The sequence below is a fragment of the Lepidochelys kempii genome, chromosome 13 (assembly GCF_965140265.1).
Source record: "Lepidochelys kempii isolate rLepKem1 chromosome 13, rLepKem1.hap2, whole genome shotgun sequence".
Taxonomy (NCBI): Eukaryota; Metazoa; Chordata; order Testudines; family Cheloniidae; genus Lepidochelys; species Lepidochelys kempii.
The window spans coordinates 33855321-33874381 of record NC_133268.1 but is presented as its reverse complement, the minus strand read 5'-3'; the positions used below and the strand labels follow the sequence as shown (position 1 = coordinate 33874381).

Genomic DNA, 19061 nt, shown 5'->3' with positions numbered 1-19061 from the left:
GGATCTCCTTCCCCAATGCTCCCCCAGTCTCCCTATCACTCCCACGCCAAACGTTCCCCTTTTCTGTGTCCCAACACTCCTCTTCCCTTAACCCCCATGAGCCCCTATTCAACTCCTCCTCCTCGGCAGGCAGAGGGGGGACTTGAACCCGGGTCCCACATACCCGTTAGCTCCCCAGCCCGCTGGGTGACAGGTTAAAGGGAGGCCTGACTCCAGCCCTTCAGGAAATTTTGTCCTCCTCTACTTTAATCCTAGTGCCGACATGGAAGGCAAACCTGTCCCCTTGGGGTGCAGTGGCAGGTTTGGTTTCCACCTGACATGATTTGTTTTCACCTTGTCAGCTGGTTGAAAGTTTTAACATATTTTGTTCTCCTGCTGCCCCAAACCAAAGACACATATTGAGTTGTGTGTGATGGCCCCAACACCCATTATTCATCAAGTTCTGCCTCTGGGCTCTAGCCCGGCTCTTGGAGGGAAGTGCGGTCTAGTGGTTAGAGAAATGGGGGACTTTGGGGGTGGGGTGGGTGAGGCAAGGCTCTGGGGGCAGAGTGGGGGGACCATGGGAGGGGGCATAAGTTTGGAGGCAGAGTGGAGAGATAAGGAGAGGAGGCAGATTGGGAGGATAATGTGAGGGGCAAAGTTTGGGGGCAGAGTGGAGGGGATAATGGGAGAGGGAAGACTGGGAGGACTATAGGCGGGGGCGGAGCTTTGGGGGCGGAGGGGCATTTGGTGCCAGGATGCTCCACACTAGAAGCAGCTCCCCATGGTGTCTCCGTCCTGCAGGCCCTGTTCTCCCTGCTACAGACAAACCCAGGGCCGGCCCTGCCATGGCCCCAAAGTCACCCCGCCCAGCTCTCCTGCCCCTGCTCTGCCTGGCAGCTGCCTGCCTGGCACTCTCGACAGCTGACGCCCAGTATGATAAATTCCTGAAGAGACATCTCGACTTCCCCAAGTCATGGGCTGAGAACGACCAGCTGTACTGCACAACCATGATGGGGAAGCGTAGCATCCGCTGCCAGGGCAAGAACACCTTCGTCCACGCCAGCGAGGCCCAGCTGAGAGCCGTCTGCAGCTCGGGGTTGAGCCACGGGCAAAATGCCCGCGACAGCCTGGGCACCTTCCGGCTGACCTTCTGCACCCGCCTACCCAAGGGTCCGTGCCTCTACCGGGGCAGCTCCACCATAGCCCGTATCCGCCTGGTCTGCCACAACGGGTTGCCCGTCCAGTACGTGAGGCGTATCTAGTGCCACCCTGCCCAGGCACTGTACTGTTTTAAGTGTGGATTTCCCAAAAATATTATAAAAATAATCCGCACTCCAGTGACTTACTGATTAGAAAACAGGCCATGATAGCCATGATATCAGAAGCTTTGCTCTTAGGTAAACTATTTGCAAACATGCATCTCCAAAGGAGCTAAAGCCGTCTTCAACCATATAAGTAGTAATCAAAGCTTGCACCACTGGGTGGAAACAGGAGTTAGAGAGGTCACCCATATCCTCTTGAAAACATTTTCCAAGCAGTATGTCCTTCTTTAAATTGCAGGGATACAGCCTTATACAATCGACTGTATAAAATTGCCTTTTACAGCCTTATACAATCGACTGTATAAAATCACTTCCTAAAAATCGACTTCTATAAATTCAACCTAATTTTGTAGTGTAGACATACCCTAATTAGAGCAGTTTTACTTTCAGTCAGGAATTGGTAAGGATTTAAATGGAGGGTTATTGCTAGAAAGAGAGAAGGGAGAAAGTCCCACTTTTACAGTTTCATTTTATGGCTTCTCATTAGGATCCTTTTTGATCCCGAATACAGAGCATTTAGACATTCCTTTCAAGTCAGGACTCTCCTTAAACCGCATCCTCCTTCCTTTGTTCTCCAGATAATCTTATCCCTCTACCAGACTGCTGTCCTGGTCATTGATAAGGTCCAAGTGGTTTGTTGCCATTCGCAGTGTATTTACAACTTGCCACTATTAATTATTGCACACGACAAACAATGCTTATCGGCCTTCGCAAAACATAGCAGAAAAGAAGAGAGTCTATACAGATAAAGCCAGACAGAAGTTATATAAGTTATGTTTTAGCATCTGTGTAAACACACTTGAGTGTCATAAAGGTGGTTTTCCAGCCAACGAGGTGCTGTCTTCCTCCCAAGTGGCTTACCCTTGGGTGGCTGCGTGGCGTGGTAGAAAGCTATCACTTCAAGTGCAATGAGCCAAACTCCTTGTCAGCACTCAGCTCTGGGGGCCTTTAGGTGCCTAAGCCCCTTTGTGAATCTAGCTCCCGGAGATGGTCCATGGGAGTTGGGCACCTCATTCCCTTAGGTCTCTTGGAATAGCTCAGCCCCTCTGAATAGCAAAAGAAGACGTAGTTATTCCTCTCTCCTGACCAGGGACGTTGCATTGATGGCACAAGTTGGGAGACTCCCCCTTGGTTCTGTCTAAGGCACGTGGCTGACTTGTGCTAAGCCCGTTTTGATGAGGAGAGCTCCCCACACTATGGGCCTGAATGAACAGACAGCGGTAGTGTCTGTTCCAAGGTCTGTTTGTTTCACAATTGACGTTACCTGTTAGGATATAGATATTCAGGCCTGTCTGTAAAGGCCTATTACTTTAAGAATTTAGGTATATGTTTAACATTTAGCTAGTTATAAAGGTATAAAAAAAGAATGACAATCGCTGTCTGCCTGTGTAAGGGCCTTCTCTCACAGTGACAGTCTGAGGCCCTGTTCTTGAGGCCTTTGGCTAAGCAGCAAAGGCAGCCATGACTGGGAAGCGACCGGTCACCTCCTCACATTCCAAACTAGTCACAATGAAATCAGGTGCTATTGGGCTGTAAGGAATACAATCCTGTCCTGATAATGCCTATCACCTCCAGAGAAAGATGGTTAAAGAAAACTTAGTTTGATAGCATCCTGTCTGACAAGAAATCACTTCTCAATAGTTGTGGTTGTGAAACCCTCATTTCTGTATGTTTTATCTTTATGGCCCCCACTTTTCTATTGTAAATCTGTCTGGTTCTCTAATTGTTTCTGTCTGCTGTATAATTAATTTTGCTAGGTGTAAGTTAATTAGGGTAGTGGGATATAATTGGTTAGAGAATTATGTTACAATATGTTAGGATTGGTTAGGTACATTTCAGTAAAATGATTGGTTAAGGTATAGCTGAGAATATTCCTATATAAATTAGGGGCAAACAGGAAGTAAGTTGAGATTTGAAAATAAGGGAAAAAGAACTTGGATTTAAGCTTGCTGGAAGTTCACCCCAATAAACATTGAATTGTTTGCACATTCGGACTTCAGGTGTTGTTGCTCTCTGTTCATGCGAGAAGGACCAGGGACGTGAGAGGGTGAAGGACGAAGCCCTCTAACATTACCGGCACTGGTTGCACAGCACTGCCCATTCCGCAGTGTTAGCTGAGCCCGGGAGTCCCTCCCACCACCCCGGGCTGTATATAACCGGCAGCTACGGGAGGACGGCATCAGCGACGCTCTGCAGATAGCTCATCTATTATCCAAGGGGACAGGAGCTGAGGAAGCAGGACTTTGGCCAGGAGGAGACCACACCACAGTTAGTTCCTGAGAGGCTCTGAATCTTCATGCTGGAAAGCCCACAGGTGTAGACATGGCTCAGTTAATTGGCTGCTGGAGGGCAGGACTTCAGGTGGTGAGGGCAGGTGCAATTGGGTGTCAGAGCACTTGGGTCCTATTCCCAGCTGTGGGAGGAGGTGGGGGGTCTAGCGGTTGGAATGGGGGGGCTGGAAGTCCAGCTCCCTGGGTTCTATCAGGGATGAGAAGGGAGTCCTGGGAATTAGAGCAGTGGGGCTGAGAATCAGGGTTCCTGGATTCTAGCCCCAGCTCTGGGAGGAGAAGACAATAAAGTAATTGGAAAAGCAGGGGTCTGGGAGCAGAGATTCTTGGGTTCTATCCCTAGGTCTAGAATAGGAGTGGGGTCCAGTAGGTTAGAGCAGCCCCTCCAAGGGGATTCTCTCTGGGGATTAGTTTTGGAGTGGAATCCATTTTAGTCAGGACTCCTGGGTCCTCTCCCCAGCTCTGGTTGGGGGGGTGAGGAATGGAGTCTAGTGGTTTGTGTGGGGCGAGGGCGCTGAGATCCAGGACACCTGGGTTCTATCTCCAACTCTAAGTGGGGAATGGGGTCTAGTGGGTTAGAGAGGTGGGGTGGGGAGGTTTTGGGACTCCTGCGTGTAGGAAAGAACTTGTCACCTAGAGATTCAAGCAGAGGGCTTGGCAGACCCCACCACGGCTCCTCTGAGAATTGGAGCAGGAGTTTCCACCAGTTTAGATCTTACCTCTGAGCTGCAGAATTTCAGAAGGCAAAGCAGGTGAGAGTGGCAGGGTCAGTTCATGTGGAGAGGGAAGCTCAGAGCTCAGGCTAGCAGCTCATTTCTTTAAAGGAGGATAAAATAAAGAGGCCGGGTTGGGAGGATCCGATTGCCACGGGGCGACATTCAGCCTCCCATGCTGTGCAAAGCTGGGCTGACCGTCCGACCAGCGCTAGCTGGGTCCCTGTGGGACACGTAGGCTGTGTCTACATGACAGACCTTACCGTGGCACCGCTGGACAGCTGCAGCTGCTCCACGGTAAGGTCTGTTTTGTAGCCGCTCTGTGCCCATTGGAGAGAGCATCTCCCGCCGACATAGCCATGTCCACACCGGCGCTTTTCTTGGTGAAACTTCCGTCAGCCGGGGGGGCGTTTTTTCACACTGTTAACCAACAAAGTTTTGCCAACAGAAGTGCTAGTGTAACAAAGCCTAAGAATCTTATTGCTGGAGGACTGTGGCTGGGGTCTGCAAAGGGGCCTAAGGGAGTTAGGGGATCTCTTGTGGGATTAGGGCACCTAGCTCTGGAAGGCTCCATTCAAAACCCCAGCTCAGGTCCCCCGTCTGACAGACTCATAAACCTCTGGGGATCAGCTATGAGAGAGATGGGAGGACATGCCGGGAGGGGGTTACAAAGAGGTTCTGAGTAGGGGGATCTCTCTGGGGATTAGTTTTGGGGTGGGATCCATTGTCTACCCCAGGGGGAAATTTTGGACCTTGCCTTGATGCATCCCTTCCATGCCCATTTTCACAAGAAGCCCTGTAGAGCTGGGGAGTTCACACCCTGAACCAGCCTTCATGAATTGCCTCCCACCAGAACAATTTAAACATTTTAAAGCCAGGCCAGAGAATTTCACCCAGTTACCCCAGCACTGAGCCCAATCACTTGTGTCTGGCTAAAGCACCTTCCACCAAGTTGCCTAGTCTGGACTGGAAGCCACCCAGAGATGGAGAAGGTGGCGTTTGCTCCCTTTGATCGTTTGTTGCCACGATTCCTCATCCTCACAATTAAAAACTGGCGCCTTATTTCTAAGTTCAATTTGTCTGGCTTCAACTGCCAGCCCTTCGTTCTTTTTCTGCCGTTCTCTGCTACATTAAACAGACATAGAGTGCCTGGTGTTTCCTCCCCGTGAAGGTCCTTGTATACTCTCATCAACCACAATCTTAAAGTATTTAGACTGCAGGTGTGTAACATTAGGAGATTGCAAAAAGTGCCCTGATACCATGGGGATGGACGAGACATTAGACGGCTAACCTGATGCCGGAACGAAGAGAGATCACAAGAGTCTTGGATGTCGTATGATTTCAGACATTTAGGCAGCTTTCTCATCAGACAGCAAAAGCGCAGAATGAGACCCAGTGACTGGCAGTTGAACCTGGACTGATTCAGACTAGAAATAAAGTGGAAATTATTGAGTGAGGGAAATTAACTGTGGGGATCACTGAGCTCGGGACTGGGTGCCCTCCCCATCACTGGCATCTCCAAAGGGACATATCTGTCTTTCTAAAAGATGTGCTCCAGTTCAAACAGAGCTAGGAACTAGATGCAGAAAATGCTGGATCAGTTTGTCTGGCCTGCGATATGCAGGAGTTCCCACAAGACGATCATCAGGGTCCTGTCCAGCTTAAAATCAACAAAAAGTCATCTAACATAAAATGCTTCACCATAAAACAGACATCAATCAGTTGGAGTCACTCATACGCCTCACCCTCTGCTGCCCCAGCGCCCATGTATATAGGGCCCGACCAAACTCACAGCCGTGAAAAGCGCATTGCAGACCCAGCGGCGTATTAAGGCCGACAAATTTGCAGAGGTGGCAAATTTGTAAGAGCAGCCAGAGGCACCAACTTCCCCCGGCACCGCTGGGTGGTCGCGCCCCCCGGTCCCACCCCAACTTCACCCCTTCCCTGCCTCCATTCCCCGCCCCCATTCCAACCCCTTCCCCAAAGTCCCCGCCCCAACTCCACCCCCCTATTGGTCCCCTTCCCCAAATCCCCGCCCCGGCCCCACCTCCTCCCCTGAGCAGGCCGCGTTCCCTGCTCTTCCCCGTCCCTCCCGGCTGTGCGAAGCTGTTTGGGGCACAAGTGCTGGCAGGGAGCGGGGAGAAGCAGGACCCGGAGGCGCACTCAGGGGAGGAGGCGGAGGCGGAGCGGAGGTGAGCTGGGTTGGGCAGCTGCTGGGGTGGGGTGGCAATTGTTTCAGGGCCTAGGGGTGGCAAAATCATTAACCTGCCACTGCGCAGACCATGAAAACTGGTTATTGTCGTTCACAGAACTGCCACCCTCACTTCTGCCCTGCTGCTGGCCGTGGCGCTGCCTTCAGACACAGGCAGCTGGAGAGTGGGAGCTGCTGCCCGGCAGCCTAGCTCTAAAGGCAGCGCCCTCACCAGCAGCACCGCAGACGTCAGTGTGACAATATTTCAAAATGCCTAAAACAGCCTTGCAAGCGCCCCACAACTCCCCTGTGGGTTGGCACCCCCACGGTTACAACACTGCAAAACCTCACATTTAAATTTCTGAGACCGTGGAATTTACCATTTTAAAAATCCTATGACCGTGAAATTAACCAAAATGGACCATGAATTTTGTACAGTCCTAATTATTCAGTAAAGCCGACCCCTCCGCACCTATCAGCTTCTGCTGCCCCTAGTGCCCATTATACAGTATAGCCGCCCCTTCCCCGCCCCCACCCTCTGCTGCCCCCTAGTGCCCATGATACAGTATAGCCGCCCCTTCCCCGCCCCCACCCTCTGCTGCCCCCTAGTGCCCATGATACAGTATAGCCGCCCCTTCCCCACCTCCACCCTCTGCTGTCCCTCGTGCCCATTATACAGTATAGCCGCCCCTTCCCACCCCCACCCTCTGATGCCCCCTAGTGCCCATGATACAGTATAGCCTCCCCTTCCCTGCCCCCACCCTCTGCTGCCCCCTAGTGCCCATTATACAGTATAGCTGCCCCTTCCCACCCCCACCCTCTGCTGCCCCTAGTGCCCATTATACAGTATAGAGTATAAAATATCCAAGGGACATGGAAACTGAGTCTTAATATCTTTTTTCCTGTTTCCCCTCTGTAACAGGAGGATAAGGACCCCTTCCCTATTTGCTTTGCCTACTGAGACTGTAAGAGTTTCTCTCAGGTCTGTGCAGCACCCGACACAATTGGGGGCCTGAGATCAGTTGGGGTCTGGGCAGCGCCTGGCACAACGGGGGCCCTGATCTCAGTCGGGGTGTGTGCAGTCCTGATCACACTGTGGGTAATTAGGCTTTAGATGTTGAATGGGCTCGCAGGGGGCGGGGTTCAGGCTCAGGAGGTTCCATGGAGGAGGCAGATCCCCACCCCGCGCTCTCCCCATCCATCTCCCCCGCACTCCGCACTGCAGGTCAATCCAGTGACAGACACGGCCATGGCTCTGAGGGGCCCCGCCCCGTACTCCTGCTACTCCTTGTCCTGCTGGCCACCAGATGGGCCCAGCTCAGTGAAGGGACCAGCTACTTTGATTTTGTGGACTGGCACCAGGACAACCCAAAGATCTTTGCCTTCGACAATCGGCACTACTGCGACATAACGATGAAGCGACGAGGCTTGACCTGCCGTTCCTGCGACCCCACCAACACCTTTATCCATGCCCCTCCCAGCCAGCTCCAGGACATCTGCAGCCAACGGGGACCCACGTCTCTGCAAACCTGTACGACAGCAAGGCGTCCTTCAACATCACCACATGCCGGGTACTGTACGGCTCTGTACTGGAGGACTGTAAATACAGGGCTGCAATTGGCAACACCAAGATCCACGTGGCCTGCCTCTGGTGGCTGCCCGTACACTTAGAGCTGACGTACCTGCCGTGAGCAGGGAGCAGAGGATCCCCCTTCTGCCCCCCACCCCCTTTCACTCCTGGGCAGCTCTCTGCCACTGGGGGCTCCCTGTCCCCGCACCTGCTCCTCCTGGGCAGCGCCCACCATGAGTCTCCACAGGGACATTCAGTGCCTCCCCTCATCCCACAGGCCGGCAGCTTGAGGCCTGCGGGGGAATTTCCCACACTAGGTGCCCAGTTCCCATCCACATGAGTGAAAATCCGGGCACCCAGCCCCCCCCCCCCCCCCCAATCTGGCACTGAGACCCTCAGGGTGAGCCCAGTGCCCATCTCGCTGGATGCCCATTATACAGTACAGCTGCCCCCTCCCACCCTGCATCCATGGGGTATTGGGGGCAGGGTATGGGGAGGAGATTGTCCCAGGTGGGGCCCTAGAAGCGCTCACTGAGTTTTGTTTCCTTGCTGTTTCGTGCAATAAAAAACTTTCCTGTCAATGCAGAACGAGCCGGTGTGTTTGGGGGGCTGGGGGCAGAGTCACTGTGCATCTGGAGATCTCAAACCCTTGGGCTATTTTGGGAACGTGGCTAAGTTTTTAAAGGGATCAGGAAGGGGCTTAGAGAAATGTCCCATTGCTATGCCATGACCATGATCAAACCCCAGGTCAAGGGGCCTGGCTTCCCCAGGGGATTGGGGATTGGAGTCTGAGACCTTGCCTTTTTATGGGATGCCAGCTCCAGTCCAGATACAGGTGGGGCAATTCACTGGCTGAACAGGGTGGGGAATGCAGTACAGGGCCGTTCCCCAGAAGGAAGCAGCAGGTCTTATGGGCTGCAGGCCCCAGCGTGGCCCCAGGTAGGGCTGGTAGTGGCCGCTGGGGAATGGGGCACAGGAAACGTTTATTTCCAGAGCACTAGAGGCAAAGCTGGCCCAGCTTGGCAGGGTCTGGCTGGGTCTGGGTGTGTGTCAGGGAGCAAAGAGTTTTCATCTGTGGTTTGCCAGTGAATAGCTCATTTGCTTGCAGCCACAGTTTCCGTGGAGCTGGAAGGGCCCCCATGCCTCATGGCCACCTATGAGGCTCTGTCCCAGAGGGGTTTGCAGCATGGAAACAGAGCTGGCCTCTCCTACCAGTGGCCCCTTCACCCACTGCTCTGCAGCTCCCACAAACAGCAGAGCACATACAGCCACCATCAGCACCGCAGTGCCCCTTTGTAGCACTCGGCCTCCATCCCAGGCCCCTCTAAGCCCTTTACACAGACCAAGCCAGGATCTTCACCCCGATTCCACAGGTGTGGGAAACTGAGGCAGAGGTGGGGCTGTGGATCAGTCAGGGCCAGGCAGTGTACAGTCAGTGGCACTGCCCAGTGTGCTCCCTGCAGCCCACCGGAGGTGAAAATATTCTCAGGGGTGACCTTTGTCCCCTTGTGGATCCATTGCACAGAGCCCTGCTGTTGTAAGCCAGGAGCTGTGAATTCAATTTTCACTGGGCTCTAGATGAGTGTTTTCAAGAATATTTTCCCCCTGGTTCATTTCCTCAGCAGTATGTGGGTGGCTCAGGCCTTAAGAGATGCTGTTGTCACCAAACGGCATTTTTCACATGACTGGAAAGAGAAAAACGTCCCCTGCAAAGCCATATGTTTAATTCTAGCCAGGCCAGTGCTGAAGGCTCATTTATCGGGCACTAGCTAAGGAATTACGACTTCTTGGTTCCATTCTTGGTTCTCCTGTGGGACGTCGGGTCTGTCCCGTCTCTGTTCTGTGCTGCATTTTCAGTGCTGGTCCCTGTGACATACCCAGCGTACAGTCCAGACCGATGAGTAGCTGGATCATTTCTGCCTTCTGGCCCTTTACACTGCTTTGCTGCTGCAGCCTCCAGCCTGGACGGCTCACAAACAGCCTCCGGCATGCAAGTCACTCCCAGCTGTGTCTGTGTGCATCTTGCAGCCAGACAGCCACGCCTTGGCTCCTACTAGCCTCGGTTGTGCTGCAGGGTGACCCCAGAACACCCCCAGCCCCAGACCGGCCCCCAGCCCTCTCCTGCACTATACAAGTTTATGTAAAGTCTGTTATTGCTTTCATAGAAACAATAGGCACGTAACCTGCCACTCCAAATTGGAGTTTCCCAGACACTTTGATGTAAACACTCTGGAGCAGATCAAACGATGAAACAAGTTTATTAAGTCAAAGAGAGAGATTTGAAGTCAGTCCAAGCAATGAGGCATACAAGACAGAAATGTTTTCAGGAAAATAAAAGTTAAAACACACCTGGAGCCTAACTTAACAAACTAGATCCAGTTTAAGCAAAGTTTCTCACCATGTGCTTCCACCTGTTTTAATGACCAAACGACTCAGGGAATGGCCCCTTCTCCAGCTGAACGAATGCTGCCATTGTCTCTTCTGGTGCCGTGAATGCGATGGTCAGGGATGGTGAATGCGATGGGGAACACCCATTAGGATGTTTGTCCCTCCTTTTTATAGTGCACATTTGAAGTCTATCTAAATAATGGAGGACATCTTAGAATAGTTTACCATGTAACAGAAAGGAGTTTTTAAATATAATTATAGCTCCATTAACATCCAGCCCATTTTCGAATCTATCCCGTTCGCTTCATCGGGACTTGACAGAAACTTAAAATGTGCCTCAAATAGGTCCAAACGTTCCACATCACAGTTCTTTAAAAACATTATTCATTCATAGAATCATAGAATCATAGAATATCAGGGTTGGAAGGGACCCCAGAAGGTCATCTAGTCCAACCCCCTGCTCGAAGCAGGACCAATTCCCAGTTAAATCATCCCAGCCGGGGCTTTGTCAAGCCTGACCTTAAAAACCTCTAAGGAAGGAGATTCTACCACCTCCCTAGGTAACGCATTCCAGTGTTTCACCACCCTCTTAGTGAAAAAGTTTTTCCTAATATCCAATCTAAATCTCCCCCACTGCAACTTGAGACCATTACTCCTCGTTCTGTCATCTGCTACCATTGAGAACAGTCTAGAGCCATCCTCCTTGGAACCCCCTTTCAGGTAGTTGAAAGCAGCTATCAAATCCCCCCTCATTCTTCTCTTCTGCAGGCTAAACAATCCCAGCTCCCTCAGCCTCTCCTCATAACTCATGTGTTCCAGTCCCCTAATCATTTTTGTTGCCCTTCGCTGGACTCTCTCCAATTTATTCACATCCTTCTTGAAGTGTGGGGCCCAAAACTGGACACAGTACTCCAGATGAGGCCTCACCAATGTCGAATAGAGGGGAACGATCACGTCCCTCGATCTCCTCGCTATGCCCCTACTTATACATCCCAAAATGCCATTGGCCTTCTTGGCAACAAGGGCACACTGCTGACTCATATCCAGCTTCTCGTCCACTGTCACCCCTAGGTCCTTTTCTGCAGAACTGCTGCCTAGCCATTCGGTCCCTAGTCTGTAGCTGTGCATTGGGGTCTTCCGTCCTAAGTGCAGGACCCTGCACTTATCCTTATTGAACCTCATCAGATTTCTTTTGGCCCAATCCTCCAATTTGTCTAGGTCCTTCTGTATCCTATCCCTCCCCTCCAGCGTATCTACCACTCCTCCCAGTTTAGTATCATCCGCAAATTTGCTGAGAGTGCAATCCACACCATCCTCCAGATCATTTATGAAGATATTGAACAAAACCGGACCCAGGACCGACCCTTGGGGCACTCCACATGATACTGGCTGCCAACTAGACATGGAGCCATTGATCACTACCCGTTGAGCCCGACAATCTAGCCAGCTTTCTACCCACCTTATAGTGCATTCATCCAGCCCATACTTCCTTAACTTGCTGACAAGAATACTGTGGGAGACCATGTCAAAAGCTTTGCTAAAGTCAAGAAACAATACATCCACTGCTTTCCCTTCATCCACAGAACCAGTAATCTCATCATAAAAGGCGATTAGATTAGTCAGGCCTGACCTTCCCTTGGTGAATCCATGCTGGCTGTTCCTGATCACTTTCCTCTCATGCAAGTGCTTCAGGATTGATTCTTTGAGGACCTGCTCCATGATTTTTCCAGGGACTGAGGTGAGGCTGACTGGCCTGTAGTTCCCAGGATCCTCCTTCTTAAAGACAGCTGTGACATTGGAATAGCCGTTACTGTCGCTTCTCCATCACGGTCTTTGGAGCGGAGGCTCTCATCTTTCCCAGGGTTTGAATGCGCCACTGCATTGTTTTAAGGGTAGATTCCCCAAGGACGATAAATAGCCCACACTCCAGTGACTTATTGATTAGAAAACAGGCCAGTAAGGTCATTGGACTCCATGGCACATAGAGCATCCCACCATTGCCATAGCCAGGATATCAGAAGCTTTGCACTTAGGTAAAGTATTTGCAAACACGCATCTCCAAAGAAGCTAGAGCCGTCTTCAGGCATATAAGGAGCAACCAAAGCTTGCACCATTGAACAGAAGCAAGTTAGACAGAAACAACGAGGAGTCCAGTGGCACCTTAAAGACTAACAGATTTATTTGGGCATAAGTCAGACAGAAATCACCCATACCCTCTGCAAAACATTTTCCAAGCTGTCAAGGTTCCTCCCCCACTCTGAACTCTAGGGTACAGATGTGGGGACCTGCATGAAAAACCTCCTAAGCTTATCTTTACAAGCTTAGGTCAAAACTTCCCCAAGGTACAAAATATTACACCCGTTATCCTTGGACTGGCCGCTACCACCACCAAACTAATATTGGTTACTGGGGAAGAGCTGTTTGGACGCGTCCTTCCCCCCAAAATACTTCCCAAAACCTTGCACCCCACTTCCTGGACAAGGTTTGGTAAAAAGCCTCACCAATTTGCCTAGGTGACTACAGACCCAGACCCTTGGATCTTAAGAACAATGAACAATCCTCCCAACACTTGCACCCCCCCTTTCCTGGGAAATGTTGGATAAAAAGCCTCACCAATTTGCATAGGTGACCACAGACCCAAACCCTTGGATCTGAGAACAATGAAAAAGCATTCAGTGTTTTACAAGAAGACTTTTAATAAAAAATAGAAGTAAATAGAAATAAAGAAATCCCCCCTGTAAAATCAGGATGGTAGATATCTTACAGGGTAATTAGATTCAAAAACATAGAGAACCCCTCTAGGCAAAACCTTAAGTTACAAAAAAGATACACAGACAGAAATAGTTATTCTATTCAGCACAATTCTTTTCTCAGCCATTTAAAGAAATCATAATCTAACACATACCTAGCTAGATTACTTACTAAAAGTTCTAAGGCTCCATTCCTGGTCTATCCCTGGCAGAAACCAGCATACAGACAGACACAGACCCTTTGTTTCTCTCCCTCCTCCCAGCTTTTGAAAGTATCTTGTCTCCTCATTGGTCATTTTGGTCAGGTGCCAGCGAGGTTACCTTTAGCTTCTTAACCCTTTACAGGTGAGAGGAGCTTTCCCCTGGCCAGGAGGGATTTCAAAGGGGTTTACCCTCCCCTTTATATTTATGACACAAGCATCAGTGTCTTTCTTCAAATTGCAGGGATACAGCCTTTGAGAGTGCTTATTTAAGAAGGTTTTACTTTCAATAAGACATTGGTAGGGGTTTAAATGGAGGTTTATTGCTATAAAGAGAGAAGGGAGAAATTCCCGCTATTATGGCTTTTGATAAGGATGTCAGTGTCAGCCTCCTAGAATAGAAGTTGTCATAAAATATCAAGGTTGGAAGGGACCTCAGGAAGTCATCTAGTCCAACCCCCTGCTCAAAGCAGGGCCAATCCCCAATTTTTGCCCCAGATCCCAAAATGGCCCCCTCAAGGGTTGTACTCACAACCTTGGGTATAGCAGACCAATACTAAAACCACTGAGCTATCCCTACCCCCACCTCTTTGGTCCTGAATACAGAGTACTTAGACATTCCTTTCAACCAGGACTCTTTAAACTACAAACATCCTCCTTCCTTTGTTCTTGAGATAATCTCATCCCTCTACCAGACTGCTGTCAAGGCCTTTGATAAGATCCAATTGGTTTGTTTGCCTTTTGACCCAAGTGGCTTTAACACCTGCCATTCCCAGTCTCTTTACAACTTGCAACTAAAGACTTCAATTAATTATTGCTCACAACAAACAATGCTAATCTAGGTTTCAGAGTAACAGCCGTGTTAGTCTGTTAGGCAGTTTCCACGATATGCATCTGAGGAAGTGAGCTGTAGCTCACGAAAGCTTATGCTCTAATAAATTGGTTAGTCTCTAAGGTGCCACAAGTACTCCTTTTCTTAATGCTAATCTACCTTTTCAAAACATAGCACAAAAGAAGAGAGTCTAGAGAGAGAAAGGTTTCAGAGTAACAGCGGTGTTAGTCTGTATTCGCCAAAAGAAAAGGAGGACTTGTGGCACCTTAGAGACTAACCAATTTATTTGAGCATGAGCTTTCGTGAGCTACAGCTCACTTCATCTGATGCATACTGTGGAAACTGCAGAAGACATTATATACACAGAGACCATGAAACAATACCTCCTCCCACCCCACTCTTCTGCTGGTAATAGCTTATCTAAAGTGATCATCAAGTTGGGCCATTTCTAGCACAAATCCAGGTTTTATCACCCTCCGCCCCCCCCCCCACACACAGACAAACTCACTCTCCTGCTGGTAATAGCCCATCCAAAGTGACCACTCTTTTTAAAATGTGTATGATAATCAAGGTGGGCCATTTCCAGCAAAAATCCAGGTTTTCTCACCCCCCCACCCCCCCTCCAAAAGCCACACACACAAACTCACTCTCCTGCTGGTAATAGCTCATCCAAACTGACCACTCTCCTTACAATGTGCATGATAATCAAGGTGGGCCATTTCCAGCATAAATCCAAGTTTAACCAGAACGTCGAGGAGGGGGGTAGAAAAAAACAAGGGGAAATAGGCTACCTTGCATAATGACTTAGCCACTCCCAGTCTCTATTTAAGCCTAAATTAATAGTATCCAATTTGCAAATGAATTCCAATTCAGCAGTTTCTCGCTGGAGTCTGGACTTGAAGTTTTTTTGTTGTAAGATAGCGACCTTCATGTCTGTGATTGCGTGACCAGAGAGATTGAAGTGTTCTCCGACTGGTTTATGAATGTTATAATTCTTGATGTCTGATTTGTGTCCATTTAAAAGAATAAATGTGCCGTAATTGCACTGCCAGAACAGTGGCCTTCAAGTTTGTTAAGGAGATCATTCCTCGCTTTGGATTCCCCCTGTGGATGGAATCTGACAACGGGACACATTTCACGTCAAAAATCATTCAAAGCATCTCACATGCTTTACAGATCCCCTGGAAACTCCAAACGCCCTGGAGATCGCAAGCCAGTGGTGTAATGGAGCGTACCAATCAGACCCTTAAACGGCATCTCTCAAAAGTGTGCCAAGAAGCCTCACTGCGATGGCCTAATGCTTTGCCCCTCGTCCTACTTCGTATCCGCATTCTCCCTAAGGGTAGATTAGGGCTTAGTCCCTTTAAAATTATGTTTGGAAGGGCATGGCCTATGAATGGCACCCCGGTTCTGTCAGGGGAATGGGAGCTAGGTAATGTTTTTTTGTCACAGTATATGTGTTCCCTGTCTGCTGTTCTCTTGTCTCTTCACAGGTATACCAAGGATTCCCAGCCTCTCCCCTTGGACTCTCCCATCCACTTCTTACAGCCTGGTGACTCTGTGCTTGTTCGCACCTGGAAAGACGAGCCTCTCCAGGAAAAGTGGAAAGGACCCTATACCGTCCTGCTGATCTCCCATACAGCGGCAAAGATCGAGGGACACAAGAACTGGATCCATCACTCTCATCTGAAGGCAGTACCCGCCCCCTCGTCAGCAGAACAGTGGACCGTCCAACCTGCTGACTCCTCATCTAGTGACGATCTCGGGCTAAAGCTACTGTTTAAAAGACACAAATAGCGGGCACCTTAATGCTAAAATGGGCCCACCCAGGTACTGGAGACCCCGGGTTGGAAAGACTCTGGTAATAATTAATTGGGTAATATTGTTATTCTCTGTATTGTTATTTCCAAACTGTGCATATCGGGAGCATAACTCCTTTGTTTCGCTTGCGCACCATGTTGCTACTTTAACAAACCAGACTGATTGCTGGGTATGTGCTCCGGCTCCACTGCCCCCCAAAACGGGAATGCCCCTTGACATGCTGCCCTTGACCCCAGCAGAATTAGCCGCCAGCAAAGAGCAGGAAAGAACGGACTCGCCGTTCTGAAATAAGACCTCTTTACAGCAAGCCACCTATCAGAACCAGGAGTATTCAGTTGCAGTACTCACTGAGGGAGTGTTATGTTTTACCCGAAACCAATCTGATTACTATGGGCGTCCTGTGGAAAAAAGCTCCTGTGTTATTACACAGTGGGCTGATGGGTATTAAATAAAGACCAACAGGGGAGGACAGCAGTGTGGGTGTAATTGTTCCTCCACTTTTAGAAAAACTCTTACAAATAATCTTACCACAAAAAAAAAAAAAGGTTTGGAAATATAACTTGCCGTCCAGTTAATATCTCCAGTGTAGCAAGCCAATGGTGGGTTTGTAGTGGTCCCTATGGCAAGTGTAATTTGAACGGCACAATTAGAAACGCCTCCACTTGTACCCAATCAGAAGGATGGGATGCCCCCCTAGGGGCATATGAACTGTTTGGATAAACAGCCAAAGCAGCCTTAAATATCCCAGGAATCCCCTTAAAAAACAGTCCTTACTGGGCCCTACAGGGTCACCATTTTGTGTGTGGCCGAAAGGCTTACAAGGTGCTGCCAGCCAACTGGACAGGTAGCTGTTATATAGCTCATGGAGTTCCTCATCTGTCAATAACTGCCACACTGCCGGAGACACCTCCGTTAAGTCACAAAAAAAGACCCTGCGGCAACTGACTGTGGCATTAAAGGGCAATATAAAAAATTCCCTCACAACCGAGAAGCTTGTAGGGTGCTCTGTACTGGAAATAGCGCCACTGTTTTCCGGGCCAGCCATGGCATGCATAAGCCGCTATACTGTAAGGCTGCAAATGGTACTTAAGAAAGTTGACTTTGAGTTAGAGGACTCGGTTAGTAATTTAAAGTCAGCAGTGAAAATATTAAATAAAAAGGTACAGCAGCTCAGGACGTTTTCCCTCCAAAACAGGCTGGCTTTGGACTATCTCTTGGCATCCCAAGGAGGGGTTTGTGCCCTCGTTGGGCCCCAATGTTATATATTTATATATATATATATATATATATATATATATATATATATATATATATATATAATAGCAGTTATAAAATCTATAAAAAGGTGGTACAGGCTGAGGCCCATGCCCGAGCACAGGTTGCCTATACTGCCCCAGAGAGCGATTGGTTGCAAACCTTGTTTTCAGGCTGGGGTTTGTCATCTTGGCTTGGTGGTTTATTTAGCCTGTTATTAAAATTTCTCTTTCCTGTATTGCTTGTATTAATGGTATTATGCTGTGCAGTATCATGTGTCAGGGCCCTTTTGCAAAAGTTAATAAGTCATTCTCTTCAGGGCTATGACAAAGTGCTTATGCAAAATCCTATTATAAAAAAATAAGTAGCCCAAGTAAAAAAACTCAGAGCCAAAGCTGTTAAGTGTTCTCAAAGGAGGGAGTTGTTGGGGACACTGGGCCATGGCCACTAGGTAACTCGAGGGGATGGAAGACCACGAGTGTTGATGAAGCCCCCTCGCACTAGGCCCAAGTGTCCTTGCCCCCTCCCCCCCTCCGCCCCCCGCCTGGAGACACTCGCAGCAGTTCTGCGTACTAGGCCCAAATGTCCTTGGCCCCCCCGCCTGGAGGCATTCACAGCAGTTATGCCAAGGATCTGCAACAATATGTTGCAGAGTCAGACTGCCTGAAACTAAACAAGACCAAACAGGGCAAATATAAAAAAAAAATGCGAAATAAAGCAGCTTTATGAATAGTTTAACAAAGAATACAAAAAACAAAAAAACTAGCTGGTGGGTGACTAAATTGGCTGGCTATATAGATACTTAGGGCAGCCTGCTATTAAATAAATATGCTAAAAATATATATATATCTAAAAGCCTGTGAAACTTCCTGCTCTGTGTGCAGGATTTGAGATTCTATTCTCCCTGTACCTTTTTAAAGCTTCAAATAAACTTTTCTGCTTCTCCACCCCATTGTAATTATTGGGTAAAGCACACCGGGTAGCTAACCAAACCCTGCTGTTGTTTTGCCTCTCGGCACTGGGTGCCGGCAACAACCCTGTCTCCATCCATCTCCCCCCTCTCCCCACTGCAGGTAGATCCAGTGACAGATATAGCCAGGGCTTCGAGGGGACCCCACCCCGCGCTCCTGCTGCCCCTCGTCCTCCTGGCCACCAGCCTGGCCCAGCTTAGAGAAGGCACCAGCTACTCGCAGTTCTTGAACCAACACATTGAATTCCCCAAGAGCAGTGCCTCCAGTGACCAGATCTCCTGCGAACTCATGATGCAGCGCCAGGGCCTGACCCGCCCTTTCGGTATAACCGGCGACACCTTCATCCAAGCCGCCACCAACCAAGTCCAGGGTGTTTGCAGCAGTGGAGGGAAACGGGTCCGCAACAACGTCTATAACAGTATTGCACGCTTCCACATCACCACATGCCAGCTAACATCCATTTCCCCACTAGGGCACTGTATCTCCAAGGCTAGAATCCGGACCCGCAGGATCCATGTGACCTGTGCCCAGGGGCGGCCTGCGCACTTAGACAGAGTCCTATAGTCAGAGTCCTGCCCAGGCGCTGGCCACAGGCGGAGCAGGGGGGCCCCGGCTCCCCCACTTTGACTCCTGGGCAGTTCTCTGTCACTCGGGGCTCTCCTGCCTCGTCCCTGCCCATCCTGGGCAATCCCTGCCATGAGTCTCCACAGGGACATTCAGTGTCTTCCCTTATCCCACAGGCCGGCAGCTTGGAGCCTGTGGGGCGGATTTCCCAAGCC

General features: G+C 49.7%; 2 protein-coding genes and 1 pseudogene across 2 annotated transcripts; all 3 read left to right on the top strand.

Moving 5' to 3' along the window:
* Positions 1 to 827: 827 nt before the first annotated feature.
* LOC140896945 (ribonuclease-like) lies at positions 828 to 1244 on the top strand. The gene has a single exon (XM_073309128.1). It carries the CDS (start codon positions 828 to 830, stop codon positions 1242 to 1244), a length of 417 nt encoding a protein of 138 aa, XP_073165229.1.
* Positions 1245 to 4554: 3310 nt separating this feature from the next.
* On the top strand, positions 4555 to 8324 carry LOC140897221 (ribonuclease-like; annotated as a pseudogene).
* An 8812-nt stretch (positions 8325 to 17136) lies between these two features.
* Positions 17137 to 18846, top strand: LOC140897220 (ribonuclease-like). The gene is made up of 2 exons (XM_073309616.1): positions 17137 to 17175; positions 18385 to 18846. The coding sequence occupies exons 1-2, from the start codon at positions 17137 to 17139 to the stop codon at positions 18844 to 18846; spliced, it is 501 nt and encodes a 166-aa protein (XP_073165717.1).
* Positions 18847 to 19061: the final 215 nt, after the last annotated feature.